A 17,344-nucleotide genomic window follows, 5' to 3' on the forward strand; every position below is an offset into this window, starting at 1 on the left:
ACGAAAAACCGAGGTCCCTTCGTGTACACTACATTAGGGTGTGCACGTTAAAGATCCCACGATTGACAAAAGGGTCTTTCCTGGCAAAATTGTATAGGCATAGATAAAAATGTCCACCAAAATACCCGTGTGACTTGGAATAATAGGCCGTGAAAAGTAGGATATGCGCCGAAATGGCTGCGATCCGCTGGCCGATGTGAATGCGTGATGTATTGTGTAAAAATATTACATCTCACACGGCATAAATAAATCCCTGCGCCTTGAATATGTGCGCGATATAAATTGCATAAAATTAAAATAAAATAAAAAATAAATAAATCCATGCGCTTAGAACTGTACCCACGGAATACGCGCGATATAAGCCTCATATTGATTGATTGATAATTATCAAAGCACAAGTCTACACCTGATGGCAGTCTTTAATTATTATTCGTTTATTGATACCGCTGATATCTGAGCCTTTTACTTTGCTAGCTTGACGCCCTTTAATATTAGGATCATATTTGGCTTCTCATGCTAATAGAGGTTTTAAAAACCGAGACAAATATTTAAGCTGAGCAAGATTAAACGATTCATCATAAAACAGATTTTCAGAAAGAAAATATTTAGTCAGTGTTACGTTTCCAAGAAGCCTGAAGCAGAACGTGTTTATGAGCACTAAATGTTTTGAATGGCAACAATTATGATGATCCTGTGTTTTCCCGAAGGATTCATTTGCACATGGAACCAGCTAGGTGACTCAGCTTCAAACAGCAGTGATCTGTCTACTGAGACCGCTCAAAAAACTTTGAAATTACTCCCCCCCCCCTCCCCCCTCCACCATCGCCCCTTTCTCTCTTTGACTGTCTGCCTGTCCGTCTGTCCGTCTGTCTGTCTATTATATCTTTTACACACACACACACACACACACACACACACACACACACACACACACACACTCACACATGTACACACACACACACACACACACACACAGACACATACACACACACCCACACGCACGCAAGCACACACAGAAACAGACACAGTTACACACACACACACACACACACACACACACACACACACACACACAAGCACACACAGATACACACACACACACACACACACACACACACACACACACACACACACACACACACACACACACACACACACACACGAACACACACACACTTCAAAAACGAAACCAACTCACAAACACACAAGCAACCAGCCAAAGAAATAAAAATCCAAACAAACATTATTTTCCCACCAAAAAGCCCCAGAAACATCATCACGTATGTCATAGCATGCATTTCTCTTTCGTTACATTTTTAATCAGCGCGTTCAACATTTGTTGTTAAAACCAATAACAACTTTTGTAAGTTGTTCCTGCATTTGTTTTTCACATTTGCATCAGTCTAGTCAAGGTTATGTTGAAACCAGTTAAATTCTGAACACTTTTGTAGGCTGTTCTCTATGTTTCGAATGAATAATTTACAAGAACTCTCTGCGACTGACCTCGATTTCTAATATTACTCAGAAGCGGCAAAAGAGAAGGAAAAGGAGAACATTCGGAAATACTTCAAGATTTGTGCCTTATACTTTGTGGTATGTCGTACCAACATCTTTTGTTACAGATCACTATCATTGAAAACTTGAATCAAAGGATTGTTTGTTTCCTTCAACGGAGACGACTGCAGAGAGGCCAGTGCCAGTACGACCTGTACGTGTCATACGCCTCAGACGACCTGGGCTGGGCCTGCACGACCGCGACGTCCTCATCGGCAACAACATCGTGGACGACATCTCGCACAGCGTGGAGAGCAGCAAGAAGGTGCTGGTGGTCTTCTCCAGGCTTTACTCTCGCAACCAGTGGTGTCAGTTTGAGCTCAACTTCTGTCTACGTCACGAAGTGCTGAAATCATTTTGTAGATTGAAATAGGTGTAAAGTTTGAACAAAAATCAGACTCTACTGGAAGCAGTTAGATGTTTGGTATGTGTCCCTTACAAGGGAAGCTCCTACTCTTTATGAAAGTCTTGACAGATCTGTTATAATTAACAAAAGCTAAACACACAAACACACACGCGCATTATCACCAACCCTCCTCCCCCACCCCCATCACAACGACCATCACAACCACCATCGCCCCCCCCCCCCCCTCCCCGCTCCGCCCTTTGCCCTCCGCCTAGAACCACCCAAGGGATCAGAATTAGCGGAACTCAGATAATCTGCTCCAAAAATGCTCAACAAACACTGTCCTTCCCTTGCAAACGATTCGACTCACACTCTTAGATTGGGCCAGGCTTCTACATGAAACACGACCATCTCAGTTTCCACTTCTACATGAGACACGACCATCTCAGTTTCCACTTCTACATGAAACACGACCATCTCAGTTTCCACTTCTACATGAAACACGACCATCTCAGTTTCCACTTCTACATGAGACACGACCATCTCAGTTTCCACTTCTACATGAGACACGACCATCTCAGTTTCCACTTCTACATGAAACACGACCATCTCAGTTTCCACTTCTACATGAAACACGACCATCTCAGTTTCCACTTCTACATGAGACACGACCATCTCAGTTTCCACTTCTACATGAGACACGACCATCTCAGTTTCCACTTCTACATGAAACACGACCATCTCAGTTTCCACTTCTACATGAGACACGACCATCTCAGTTTCCACTTCTACATGAGACACGACCATCTCAGTTTCCACTTCTACATGAGACACGACCATCTCAGTTTCCACTTCTACATGAGACACGACCATCTCAGTTTCCACTTCTACATGAGACACGACCATCTCAGTTTCCACTTCTACATGAAACACGACCATCTCAGTTTCCACTTCTACATGAAACACGACCATCTCAGTTTCCACTTCTACATGAGACACGACCATCTCAGTTTCCACTTCTACATGAGACACGACCATCTCAGTTTCCACTTCTACATGAAACACGACCATCTCAGTTTCCACTTCTACATGAGACACGACCATCTCAGTTTCCACTTCTACATGAGACACGACCATCTCAGTTTCCACTTCTACATGAGACACGACCATCTCAGTTTCCACTTCTACATGAGACACGACCATCTCAGTTTCCACTTCTACATGAGACACGACCATCTCAGTTTCCACTTCTACATGAGACACGACCATCTCAGTTTCCACTTCTACATGAGACACGACCATCTCAGTTTCCACTTCTACATGAGACACGACCATCTCAGTTTCCACTTGAACACGTACCAAACATCAACGTTCTTCATTCTTTCTGTGCAGAGCGAGAACTTGATATATATATATACGAATACATTTCTCAAATAAAACACTTAAAATAAATAAACCTCCAAAAATGCAAACAATGCACAGGAAGTTGCCAGGATGTTGAGTTTTTGCATTGTATCCAACTGGAGGGATTAATAATTATTGTCTTATATCTCATGTAAAAGTCTTGGCAAATGTTAGAATGTGAGATGAACCCTTTTCACTAGAAGGACTGGGGTTTTACTATTAACCAACAACAACACCACCAACAACAACGATATCAACAACAACAACAACGACGACGAAGACAGAAATATGGAAGACGACAAGAACAGCTTGACAACAACAATAATGTGAAATTATTTTATCAAAGAAACCTCTCCAGCCTCTCCCACACAGGCTAAAGAGACTGTCAACTTCTTTCTTCACAAGACGTCAGACAAATCTTTTCTTTCCTCAAGGCCACCAAGGAAGGAGAACAAAGGAATCAGTGACCTTGGGAAGGAACCAGTGACCTTGTAAATCACACGTCACAAGGATCATGTGCGGTCAGCAACAGAGGTCACCAGGGGTCAGTAGGCATGGACGTCCGGTGATTGGCTGAAAGCAAAAAGAAGAAAAAAGAGTGAAAGAGGGAATTCGGACAGTATTGATTGGATTGTCCGGAGCTCCGGTCAAGCCTGCACTGACTGTCCGCTGATATTGTTATCCCTCGTTGATTGCTCGACCACTGTCACTGTTTGTTCCCGCTTTTAGGGGGAGCTCCGAAAGGTCAGAAAGTAAGAGAGAGAGAGAGAGAGAGAGAGAGAGAGAGAGAGAGAGAGAGAGAGGGAGGTAGAGATAGAGAGAGAGAGAGAGTGGGGGGGGGGGAAGAGACACAGACAGACTGAAGGAAAAGAGAGAGAGAGAGAGCGAAAGAGAGGGGGAAGAGAGATAGAGAGAGAGAGAGGGAGGGAGGTAGAGAGAGAGAGAGAGAGAGAGAGAGAGAGAGAGAGAGAGAGAGAGAGAGAGAGAAAGGAGAGGAGGGGGGGGTGCAGATAATTATGCAGATCGACAGAGACAGAGAGACGACAAAAATATCTGCTAGAGGGATAAAGAGAAAATACGGAACGAAAATGCTGATGTTGCTTGGGCAGCAATTGACAATGATGACGATGAAGACTACAACTGAACTTAGCAAATAAGTTAGTTAAATGACCTTAGTTTTGCCAACATTTTATTTACTTTCAGTATCATCTTCCACAAATTACCCTTTCGTGCTTTTTCAATAGACGAACTCCAAAAATAACTTTGTCAGGTTTGTATGTGTAGTACAAGAGTGAATACTCTTGCTTTTAGTGAGGCAAACTTTCCACACGTGCTCCTTGTTCCCTTGTTACAGACACATCCATCGCTATATAGTGAGTGCAACTAGTGGCATATAATGTCACACGGGAAAAGTTATTTCCGAACATCGGCTATTCTCCTTTTCTAACAAGTTCTTATCAAACTGCCATCTTGAATTAAGTGACCTTGAAGACTGCACTTTTATCGGCGAATTCTTTTTATTTCCAATTCCATTAGCAAATGTTATATCTGTTGCAGGTAATTCTGTAAGCCGAGTTTCCTGACAAGCACTTCAAAGAAAACACCGTCTGAAGTTCAAAACTCTCCTTCCCCCGATATATTGCGTACCTGGCTATGAAGGTGAGGAACAAAAGAAGTGATGGCATCTCCTGTTAAACACATCAAGATAGTAGCGGAGAGAACACGGAGGAAAATTAGTTTTCTTGCAGAGAAAAAAGTAGAGCAGGAGCTAGATTGTGGGGGTGCAAGGGGTGGCGTTGGTGGGGAGAGGGGGTGTGTGAGAGACGATGGGGAGGGAGAGAGAAGGGGGAGGAAGGTGGCGTCTTTTTGTTCTTCTTGGAATTTTGAATAGAAAAACCGATGGGTGTAGTGTATCTGTGTGTGTGTGTGTGTGTGTGTGTGTGTGTGTGTGTGTGTGTGTGTGTGTGTGGTGTGTGTGTGTGTGTGTGTGTTGTGTGTGTGTGTGTGTGTGTGTGTGTGTGCGTGTATGAATGTGTGTGTGTGTGTATGTGTTCAGTGTGTGTGTGTGTATGTGTGTGTGTGTGCGCGTGTGTGTGTGTGTGTGTGCGTGTGTGTGAGGCAGACAGACAGACAGACAGACAGAACAGAGACAGAGTTGGGAAGAGGTCAGGGTATAGTTAGTAGACGAGGTGCGCATCAAAAGGGATGCGTGAAGAAAAGACGGGGTGCCAGAAAAAATGTGACGCCTCTTCAAGTTAGTGTTGAGTTTTGGAACAGTTTATGTAAATGGTGGAGGGCGTTCATGGCAAGCTGGAGTGCATGACAGCAATGGGGGAAATAACTATTGGCACGCTTGAAAGGCAAACCTTTTCGCCTGTGTAAATGATCATGTAAACCGGTGTAACGCGAAATGTTTACTCCACAAAATTTTTACTCCGGGGTAAAAATCTCGTGGGAGTAATTTTCTCGTGTTACACCGCCACAGATCGCTCCAGGCGTTTACACGCGCTTAGGGCACTGATTTTACCACATGGGCACATACCACAAATCTGTTCAAAATTCTAATATTTGGTTGTTTGCTTTTCATATCCCTTCAACCTTAACATGGCTATGACGGGACAAAACTCTGATAAAGTGTGGAAGTGGCGGAGGACGGCCAGCCGATGCAGGGGTGGAAAAGGGGTGTGTGACAGACAGACAACTGTTACGACTTTTTCAATCAACTCATACACCCCCAAAAAATCTGATTCTGAAGATGGATACGGACCATTTGTGACGAATGGTCGTGAAAAGAGAAAATGAGTATTCTTCAAGCTAAGCTACACAGTTCTGGAACTTCTTGAATCCTCAATACAGAGTGGAGTTGGAGGCGGGGGATGGGGGGGTGGGGGGTGGGGGGGTTGACTGTACTCAGAGGCTCGAGAGGGGAAGGGGTGGCGAAAGAGAAAATGGTTACTCCTCAAGTTATGCTTTGCTGTTCTGGGATGTCGAGTAGCAGTGGCCGGTCTTCTCCGTTTTCTTTTCCTTTCTCACTTCCTTCTTGTTTTCCCATCAATACTTTTGTTCCTCCTCGTTGTCATCATATTCTCCTCATCCTAAGCTTCTTCTTCAGTCTTCTGCACAGGGAGGTGGGTGGGGAAGGGAGGAGGGGGCAGAAAGGGAAGGTATGGATTCACAGTTGAGTAACTGTACACACACGAATATCAAAGGAAGATGCAGCAGTTATTTCTGTTGTCACTTCTTAAAGCGAGGGGGGGGGGAGGTAAAAAGGGAAAGTAAATTGTGACCATACACGGATGGGGCAGGGAGGGTTGTGAGGTTTGTGCCCGGTGTAACACGAGAAAATTACTCCCACGAGATTTTTACTCCGGAGTAAACATTTCGTACGAAAAAGTTACTCCCTTTACGAAAAAAGCACTCCCCCATTTCACGAGAAAATTACTCCCCAAGACAGGTGAGTTCCGAGTAAACATTTCGTACAAAAATGTTACTCCCCTGACGAATAAATAACGAATAAATTACTTCACCCAGACACAAGCAATTTAACTTCCCATGCCAGGTGTACGAAATTTTGGAAGGAGGGTAGCGCGACATTCGTGTGCGCGAGATCACTTATTGGCATTATGCCTTCGCCCGAATCCCATTTTTGCGTACGAGATTTTTACTGGAAGTAAAATAAATGGGGAGTAAAAATTTCGTGGAGGGAGTAATTTTTTCGTGCCTTGGGGAGTTCTTTTCTCGTACGAAAAGTGTACTCGGAGTAAGAATTTCGTACGAAATATTTACTCCGGAGTAAATATTTCGTGGAGTAAAAATTTCGTGTTACACCGGCATTTACACACGAGTAACTACACTGAAAGTAAACGTAAGAGTGAGGATTCAAAACGTTTTCCTCATTTCCACATCTTGCCTACTCAGCGCAGTTAGTTATATATGCACGGTCTATAACCATCACAAAAACGTTACACGCAGTAGGATTATGCAAGAAAAAATATTCCACACTTCCACTCAGTTGTGCAACGATGATTTATGACTGGAGTTTGCACAAGAGTGCACACGAAGCCTACACAGCCACTTTATTACCCCCCGCGGGTTAGGGGGAAGAATTTACCCGATGCTCCCCAGCATGTCGTAAGAGGCGACTAACGGATTTTTTTTCTCCTTTTACCCTTGTTAAGTGTTTCTTGTATAGAATATAGTCAATTTTTGTAAAGATTTTAATCAAGCAGTATGTAAGAAATGTTAAGTCCTTTGTACTGGAAACTTGCATTCTCCCAGTAAGGTAATATCTTGTACTACGTTGCAAGCCCCTGGAGCAAATTTTTGATTAATGCTTTTGTGAACAAGAAACAATTGACAAGTGGCTCTATCCCATCTTCCCCTTTTCCCCGTCGGGATATAACCCTTCGTGGTTGAAAACGACGTTAAACACCAAATAAAGTAAAGCCTCGGTCATACAGGCGACTCAGTCGTTGCGATTCAGTCTTGCGATTCAGTCTTTGGCCGATCGCACATCACATCGTAGGCCATTGACCCGTCACACGATGAACGATAGACGAACGACTGGCGAACGATAACTCCACGCGAGCGGGGCGGAAGTGACGTGTCATAGTGAACACGGCAAACGCGCTTTGCGAGAGCAGACGCTAAATGTTCGAACGTCGCTCTACCTTTCTGAAAAATTCCTTTCAGCATTACGCCTTTGCAAGAAATAAAGTTCCCAGACAGCTGCAATTAATGTTTTCCGACCGCTGCACACGCCTAAAACGTCTCCTTTATATCTGAGTAAAAAACTGTTCTTCCAAAAAGTTTTGAATCGACGAAGAGACGCTGTACGCCACTGTCCGCCATTATTTTACGTCACGGCATCAAGGCCGCAGCAACGCGTTCTGATTGGCTCTGTTGGTTCTACCCCTGCGATTGACCGACGACTGGATCGCAGGAATAGAACATGTTCTAAACCTCAAAGCTACGAGGGAATCGCATGAGACTGAGTCGCAGACTTGTCGTAGCTGTTTTCTACGACTGAGTCGGCTGTGTGACAGGGTAAATCGCGCGACTCAGTCGCATGTGTGACAGCCCTCTAAGTAAACTTTATTAATTTCACACGTGGCTAACCAGCGCACGTGCGGAGCGAAAACAGCGGAGGTACGTCAGTGGGGGGCCGCTATGCAGACAGGGATTAGAGGTGTACAGAACTGATTCGCTTCATTACCTGGCTACCCCAGTCAACCGTGGATTTGGGGATTCTGAGCGTTACGGTCTGGTAGTGATGGGGAGAATGGGACGTTTGTGTTGTGTGGAGAGACTGGTTGGCGAGAGAGAGAGGGAAAGTTATTGGAGGGTGATGAGTGATAGGAGCAAAGGGGGAAGGGGGGGGGGAGAGAGAGAGAGACTGAGCCTGACTTAACTTTATTTTACAAGGAGAGAGAGAGAGAGAGAGAGAGAGAGAGAGAGAGAGAGAGAGAGAGAGAGAGAGAGAGAGAGAGAGAGAGAGAGAGAGGGAGAGAGAGAGGCGTCAAAACAGCAACATGTAGAGAGAGAGACAATGACAATGACAAACTCTTTGTTTTTCGAGGCTTACAAGAATAATCATAGATATGGTGGTTTTTTTTGCATCGGGCCCTTTCCCTAATCTATTTTACTACAACTACTTTAAAACAAATCAATAGAAAAATCATTCCTTAAAAACACAATTAAAGGCACAGTAAGCCTCCTGTAAACCATCACAGATACGGTCAGGCTTTTACACACAGTACAAACACGAGAGAAAGGGAGAATGTACGTTCTGGCTCACCGATTCCGACAGACCCTAAATATTAACCCAAAATAGGCTTCTGGACTAAACTTTTACTAAAATGAAACATGCGACAAAATCAGAAAAATACTGCATAAATCCATACAAAAAAAATACAGTAAAGTAAGGTTGTTTTGAACCAATGCCGGGTCTGTCGGAATCAGTAACCCAGAACGTACATTCTCCCTTTCTCTTATACAACATTCTTAAGCTCAATACGCTCTCTCATTTACAAACTTTACTTCATATGTTCTTTCACTGTTAGAATTATATCTGATACATGCAATGTGACTGTCTAAACGAATAGTTAACTCTTTACAAGTGATTCTATTTTTACTTTTTCTTCCCGTCCTATTTGAATCCCCTTTTTTAAAAACTGCTTTTTCAGATCTTCTATATCGAGTGGCTTGTTATATTCAGCTCGTGTTTTTGTTTGAATACTTGCTTTCTTACTTTTGTAGTCATCAAAGTCTGTTTGTATCTGTTTGAATTCTTCGTCAGAAACTTTTGAATCTTCAAGTGCTTTACTGATAGACAGTTTTAGGCTAGACAATTTTGATGATGCAAGAGTGGAAATGGATTCGTGTTTTTCAAGCTTTTTCACAATTTTTTTCATTATAGCTGATGCTATAAATGATAAACCACCAACTGCTGCTGCGACACCACCTAGGATTAGAGAAACTGGAGTCCCTACTCCGGTAGCTAACAGAATTGTTCCCGTTACACCTGCAGCTGATGCAAGGATAGTAGAACCAGTGCTGGCATTAGAAAGGCTGTTGTAAGTTGTTGAGTACTTACGTCTAGCGCGAGAATATTTTTCTAATTCATCTTCTAGTTGTTTTTGTATATTACTAATGTGTGCCAGTCTGAATTGTTGACTTTCTGCTGCACTTTCATCAATATTAGGATAAAGCTTCACACTGCTAGTCATCTTTTAATGCAAAATATAAAATATTTATCTTAATTCTCACTGGCCAGTGTTTCTGCTAAGCTTTGAAGCTGTTCATTGCTTAACACCTTATCTGTATAGTAGAAAGCAATCAAATCAAGATAAGTAAGATTAATACTTCTTATTTCTGTTAAATTATTTATATCTGCGTTAACAACAACATTTTGGTTTGACGTCTGTTTTTTTATTGTGTTAGAATCCTTTTGAACAGCAATAAATACTCTGACTTCTTCAACATTTAATGGTCTCCAGTTGAGATTTATTCCTCTCATTAGAACAGTGTTTGTGGTTTCTTCCCTTTTCCTGACAACTATATCAAATATCATAGTTGCATTCTGCCCTATTGGAAGCTTGGGTATAAAATCGACAATGGTGTCAGCGTCCTTTTCAACACTTTGTTTTCTGTGAATGAGATAGTTGTTCTTATGGAAAGGTTTAACTGCAACTTCTCCCCTGCTGTTAATCGCAGGAACAAGGCTAACAATTAGTGGTCCAGCATTGATTGACTTACGGAATGTGTCGTCTTTTCCAACAAGAGTGTATGGACTCACAAGTTCAAACTTCATTTCCCAGTCAATCTTTTTCATAACAGGACTAAGTACCCATTTTTTATTCTGATGTTTCCACATGTAGTATGTGTCATCGACAATTGGATCAGGTACATTAACATCACGGATTTGACCTAGTTTGAGGAATCTTGGTTTCTTTTCATCGTCGATTTCCTTTCTCTTGTAATGACCAGTGTCTGTAAACTCGAATGCATACACTGCACCAACTTCAGCATTGCTCTCAAAGTCGATAGCGTCTGCTAAATCTTTCAACTCTATAGTTGAACATGCAACAGGATAAGCTATTGTAGGTCCACTCGACATTTTAATACTCAATATTTTATGGAACTATTTCCAATGTAATGTTAAACAAACAATCAACTGGTTGTCCACTTTGATTTTTCAGATCAATGTGTAGGAATTCATGACACCCTTCCTCCAAGTCCTTGAACTGAAGTGTCTTAAATGTTGGCACGTGCATTTTACAAAAAGAGGCATCACTCGGTGGAAGAATCCTAAGCAGATCAGAACGCTGATCATTAAACAGATTATAGGATGTGTTAAGCTCTCTCATGTGAACAAACAGTACACTGTTAACATCCATGTCAATGGGACGTGTTCCCTTGTATATTTTTGTAATTCCAAGCATTTCAAGGAGTTTGGTTGGAAACTCAACGTTTACTTCTCTAGTTTTGGGCATAGTAAGAGTAGCAATGAGACTTGCATGATTTAAACTCGCTGTAATACCTACTGGAGCAAACAATTCTTTCTCTAAAGTGCAGAAGTCATAGTAACCATCTTCTACAGAATGTGTTTTACCATTAATTCTAACCCAGTTGTTAGCCTTTTTTTTACTGATATTATACCAAGTAACCTTGTACATAATTTCATGCAGTGCAACTTTCATTCCTCCATTTTGATTGTTGATAGGGTTTGCAAGTTTAACTGGCACACTAGTTTTCACATTTGTTAGTGTGATAAACATTTTTTATTCAACAACAAAAATGATTCAGTATAAATTCAACAAAGACGTTAAATACAAAACTGGACCATATTACAATCCAAAGACTATTTCTTTCCATGAGTTGGACTTTGCCGTAACAGAAACAGAATCCATTCGCGTTAAAGTGCCTGACCCATTCCATTCTTACCTAAATCCCCCAATCAAAAATGATAGTGTTCCAAAGATGTGGAACTCTCACCCAATTCAGTTCTATCAGAATCAGTTAAACTTTGCAATATTCTGTGCAACCACAGGATGTGGAGTGTCCTATGCAGACCACATGAATAATTCAAACTTACTGACAAAGTGTGTGTACACATTTCACGTTTACTATCAGTGCAGGAGAATCTTGTCTGAACTTCAGGCACCAATGCCGCATGAAAAGAGCTGGAACCCATTCAACAATAGGATAAACATGAAAGTGTATGAGCGTCTCTGCAATGAATTCAATATAGATTTTAAGACCGACTTTAGGCAAAAGCAAGACAAAAACCATGGCATGGGAACACTATATTTATGGGGTGTCCACAGGAGGTATAATTTTGATTACTGGCCAGGTCATACATCTTTTTCTTCAAATGTGCAGGTACAGTTAGGATCAATAGAACAACAGCACCACAATGCATGGACTACTTTTATATTAGACACCGGCAAAGGTTTCACTGGATCAGGTGTTGAAAGGATCAATGAATCTATCCGAACATATGCGTGGTGCTTGCTAGGCTCGCAGGCACAGACACGATCAAACATAATGAGAACAAGCACAGGGTTTGATGCACAGAAACAGTTGTTATCAAATTTAGAAGATGTCATAAACTCTGCAGTTGATCTGCCTTCCAGCATCAAAAGGTATCAAGACTCTCTCCGTTATGCAAAATCAAAAGTTGACTTTGCTGTTGGTAACTGCCTTTACATGTTACCTTCTGATCTCCAGCTGCAGATTGGAACAATAACAAATTATAACAATGAAATCATTATTGCTAGTGACACCCAGCCGCTTGGAAAGGGTGAAGAACTGAATTCAGAAATCAGAACGATGCTACAGCCATATCACAATGAACAGAAACAAAGCGTGACAAGTGAAGATCACGCTGCAGGTGAAGATCATTTTGTCACTAGTGATGATCAAGCTGTTAGTATTAGTGATGATCATGAATCGCAGAAGACTGCTCTAGTAATTGGTGGAGTGGGTGTAGGCTTACTTTTGCTTTATTCTCGTTAGCAGAACACCTGCAATTAAAACTATTAGAGTCCAGAGATGTTCAGCCATGAAACCAACAACTTTACCTGCAAAAGATAACAGCCAGCTAACAATTGAACCAATGATTCCTGGAAGTGCATCCAAAGCTTTTGCTGCTAGTTTCTTTAATAGTTCTGCAATGTGTTTGAGTTGTTTCTTTACCCATCCCGGATCAGATGGAGGTGAAGGTGGAGGTGGAGGTGGAGGTGTGACAGTGCCACCTGTGAGTGTTAACACTAATGTGCTTATTGCAAATCCTAACGCAGTTAGTATACTAGCTATTGTGATTCCCTGCTCTCTGAAAAGCGTTCTAATTCTTTCAGCAAGAGTTGTGTCTTCGTAAAGGATTCTTTGAATTGTATTTTTTATTCTGCTGACCTGTGTTCTCAGTTGTTCTCTATTGTTACTTAGAACTTCTAACCTTATGGCTTTCTCCTCCTGCAAATCTTTTAAACGCTTAGAAATTCTGTTTTTTACTTCTTGTTCTAGGTTCAAATCATCAGCATCAGCAAGTTTTTGTTTCTCTTTGTTTATATCTTCATCCAGCTGACCTAGTTTTGACAGATTATTTGCTATTTCACCTCTGATGGTTTGTAGTGATTGATTAAGGGCTTCTATTTCTCTCATAGGTAATAGTTCATGTGGAGTCTTCAGTGAAGTTTCCTCAGAAAAAGAAGTCTCTATCTCTTGTATAAGTTGATCAGCCTCTTCTGCGAGTTTATTAAGATCTTGCAATGGAACAGATTCTATTTGAGTAGCAGTTGGTAGTCCTAGTTCTGCTTGTTGAAGTAAGGAAACAACATGGGAAGCTGATGACCGTGTGCTAGGCACAATATCTAATTGCCTAAGTCGATTAGCAGTAAGTTTTTGTTTTAGTGAAACTTTTGATAGAAACTTAGCAGGATTAGATTTATATGTAAGTTGGACTTTTTCTCCTTTATCGCTAGTTGTATATAAATGATTTGCTTCCATTTTGAACTGGTTTGGATCTAAAACATCAGGTTCTTCTCCTAAACTTTTGTAGAAATCTCTAACTTTACCTTCCAGAAGTTCATGTCGTGCCACCTCATAATGCAGTGAATGATGGTAGGGAACCAAAGGGATTGCTTCGCTCATGTCGTCCGCTGGCTCAAATAAATCTTCAAATCCACCTTCTGCCATTTGTAACTTATTTTTTATTTTGAAAATAAAAAAAGATGGCACAATCGTTCGGTTCTGTTCTTGATCCTTACAGAAGGCTGAAAGAACCTCTCGGGGTAAAAGGAATAAGGCAAACAGTTATAGTTACAAATAATCCTTCTACTATTGATCAGAATGAAATACTTACTGTTAGGTTTCCTAATCTGGGTAAGAACGATGTTATTGTACCAGGCACTGTAAGACTATCATTCAAATTAGAATTAGAATCTGGCTCAGATGCAAATAGGACTTTGGCTTATAATGTAGGAAGAGCAATTGTGAGGAAGATTACTGTCAAACTGGAAGGGCGGGAAGTGATGTCATTGAATAATGCAGATGTATTTTTAGTTTATGCAGATAATTGGTTAACTGACAATGAAAAGAAAAACAGAGTGTTTCAAGGGATTCAGTCAGACAATGGGATAAAAGTTAGAATAGGAGCAGGAGATAAAGCTGACAATAACAAAAAAGATAACGCTGTCAATGTTGCTTTTGGAAACAAATTTTGTATTCCACTTGACTTTGAACTCATAAATTCACATCCTCCCTTCTATCAAGGAGCATTGCGTGACAGGCTGTCATACGACCTGACTTTCAATAGTTATGATCGTGTTATGCTTTCACAAGACCCGGAAGCAAAGTATAAGGTGTCTGGAATTTCTTTAGAGTTTGATGTTGTAAACCATCCTGAACTGGCTAGACTTATAGAAAATCAGTACAGTTCTAAGCTGCCTATCTATTATGAAAGAGTGTTGAATCACAGTACACTTTCAAAAAGCCAGGCTGATCCAATCTGGAACATTAACTTGAATACACCAGCTAGGTCAATGAAGGGAATACTTATGTTGTTTGAGGAACCAAAAGATTCATATGAAAGGCAAATAGAAAAGTTTTACAATCCACTAATCAATAGAGTATATTGCACAATTGAAGGGCAGCCAAACCAAATATTTGCATCTGGCATGCTGCCATACCAACACTATGATGAAGCAAGAAAGTACTTTACTGGAGGAAGATTGAAAGACCCAACATCTGATCTTGTGGCTAAAGATCTACATTTACACGGTGTTGGCGTAGAAGATTTCTTGACAAATAAATATGCGTTATGGCTGGATCTCAGAACAACTGACGACAACAAACTGCATGGAAGTGGAAGGCGAATTGAAAACGGATCAGAAGGAATCACAATACAAATTGAAAAGGAAGTAGGGAGTAGTAGTAAATCAGTTAAGATCTACGTGTTTGTTGTGTCAGATGCGCAGTTAAACATCTCTGAAAGCAGATTACAGGATATTGTTTATTGAACGTGTTAAAATGAAGTATCTAGATTTTCTTCCAAAAGATCCACACTGTTCTTTGATTTGTGGGGCAACAGGTTGCGGCAAAACAAGATATGTTTTGGATTTATTACAGACTGTTTACATAAATCACTTTGAACACATAGTCATATTCTGTCCAACCATAAAGCATAACAGAACATACAAGGAGAGAAAATTCATATGGTCTGATCAAAATATATTTATTGTAAATCCTTCTGATCGTCTAAATGTTTGCTTGGAGCATTATTTCGATCTTTTTCAGAACACGCCAACACTGTTTATTATTGATGACTGTGCAGCAGAACGTGACATTGTTAGAAAGAAAAGTGCACTAGCAAAGCTTGCATTCAGTGGACGACATGCATTAATATCAGTTTGGATATTAACACAAAAATACAATGCAGTTCTGAAAGACTTTAGAGAGCAACTCAAAACAATAACATTGTTCTATTCAAAGGACCGTGACAGTTTTGAAGAGTGTCTTCGAGAAAATGATGTCATTGAAAACAAACAGGAGAGAGAAAGAATAAAGAATAATCTGAAATCTTCTAAGCACTCGAAACTGGTTTTAAAAACTGATCAACCAGTTCAGTATGTATGTTTGTAGAAATCCTTGCTAAGTTCTTGTCAAGTTCTTACTCAAGTTCTTGTCAAGTTCTTACCAAGTTCTTACTCAAGTTCTTACTAAGTTCTTACCCAAGTTCTTACACAAGTTCTTACTAAGTTCTTACTCAAGTTCTTGTTAAGTTCTTACCTAAGTTCTTACTCAAGTTCCTACCTAAGTTCTTGTTAAGTTCCTACCCAAGTTCTTACTCAAGTTTAATTACTAGATTTTAATTTTATTCTGCATCAAAATAAAATGAACTGTGATGAATTGCTGATGCAGACTGCTACAGATATTGAAATCTGTGACAGTAGGACTATACCTGATAAAAAAGAAAGATTGTATTCACTTGCTGTTTGTGGAAAAACAAAACACTACCTTGGGCAGCAGTTAACTGTGGAAGAAGTACAACATCTTTCCTCAGAAGATATAGAAAAGTATCATGGACGGTATGAATCAGTGCTTGGTTCTAAGATGGTTAGAAGTATTGGACAGACTGTTATAGGTTTGTACACAAAGATTTTTGGACATTTTACACCTCTCGACTCGGAGGAAGACTTAACACATGATCTAACTCATGACCCTGTTGTTTCCAAGTCCCTCGAATCTCTTGCCTGTGGCCTGTATTATCGATTTGGTGCTTTATTAGTACCATTTGTTGCTGGATTAATTACTTTCAAACACATTAATTTTCAGAATAAAAAAGATGACAGATCAGTTGAAGCAGACAGTGGAGCAGACGAAAATACCAGAAGTGAACACAGTGACAAAGAAACCTGGTAGAGTAGAAGCAGGAAAAAAACTAGCCGAATGGAACAGACAAAAAAAGTTAAATCAAAAGGCAAAGCAGAACATTATGTCTGAGGTTGAGCAGACACCAAACATTCCTGAAGTGACTAAGGTCACACAAACTGATCAAGAATTAAAATCTTCATTTCTATCATACAGAAAAGTAGCTGTAGCAGCTGTTGTTGGAGGAGGTGGATACTTGCTTTACAAACTTTGGCAAGGCAAATATAAAGTGTCAGAAACACCAAAATCAGAAACACCAAAATCAGAAACACCAAAACCAACAAACAAAGCAGTACAAACAATAAAAAAGCCCACAGTAGTACCTGCAGTGGATTCATTTCATATGGAATAATTTTAATATTTTAATTTTGATAACATAAAAATGAGTTCTGAAAAGACAATAGTTAATCTAGTTTATCACGCTGCAGTGATTGGAGGCTTGAGTGTAGGTTACACAATGCTGGGTAAAAGTCTCCTCAGAATGAAACCAGCCGACTTGGGAAAGTTAGACTTCGAAGACGGTGCTAAACTAATTGGTGTTGTGACAGCTTCCTTTGCAACAAAAGACTTCCTGGTGAAGCAAGGAATTATTCCAGAAAATATAAACAT

At 40.7% G+C, this 17,344-nt stretch overlaps 1 protein-coding gene across 1 annotated transcript in view; it reads right to left on the reverse strand.

The window, feature by feature from the left end:
• Positions 1–1,666: 1,666 nt before the first annotated feature.
• LOC138967793 (nestin-like) overlaps positions 1,667–17,344 on the reverse strand; it is a 37,185-nt gene continuing 21,507 nt past the window's right edge. Inside the window, exons 3-4 of the mRNA XM_070340450.1 lie at positions 2,273–3,246; positions 1,667–1,885 (exon numbers count right to left, since the gene is read on the reverse strand). Of these exons, the coding sequence (XP_070196551.1) occupies positions 1,667–1,885; positions 2,273–3,246 (1,193 nt within the window). The remainder of the gene's footprint in view (positions 1,886–2,272; positions 3,247–17,344) is intronic.

This window comes from Littorina saxatilis, linkage group LG5 (genome assembly GCF_037325665.1).
Source record: "Littorina saxatilis isolate snail1 linkage group LG5, US_GU_Lsax_2.0, whole genome shotgun sequence".
Taxonomy (NCBI): domain Eukaryota; kingdom Metazoa; phylum Mollusca; class Gastropoda; order Littorinimorpha; family Littorinidae; genus Littorina; species Littorina saxatilis.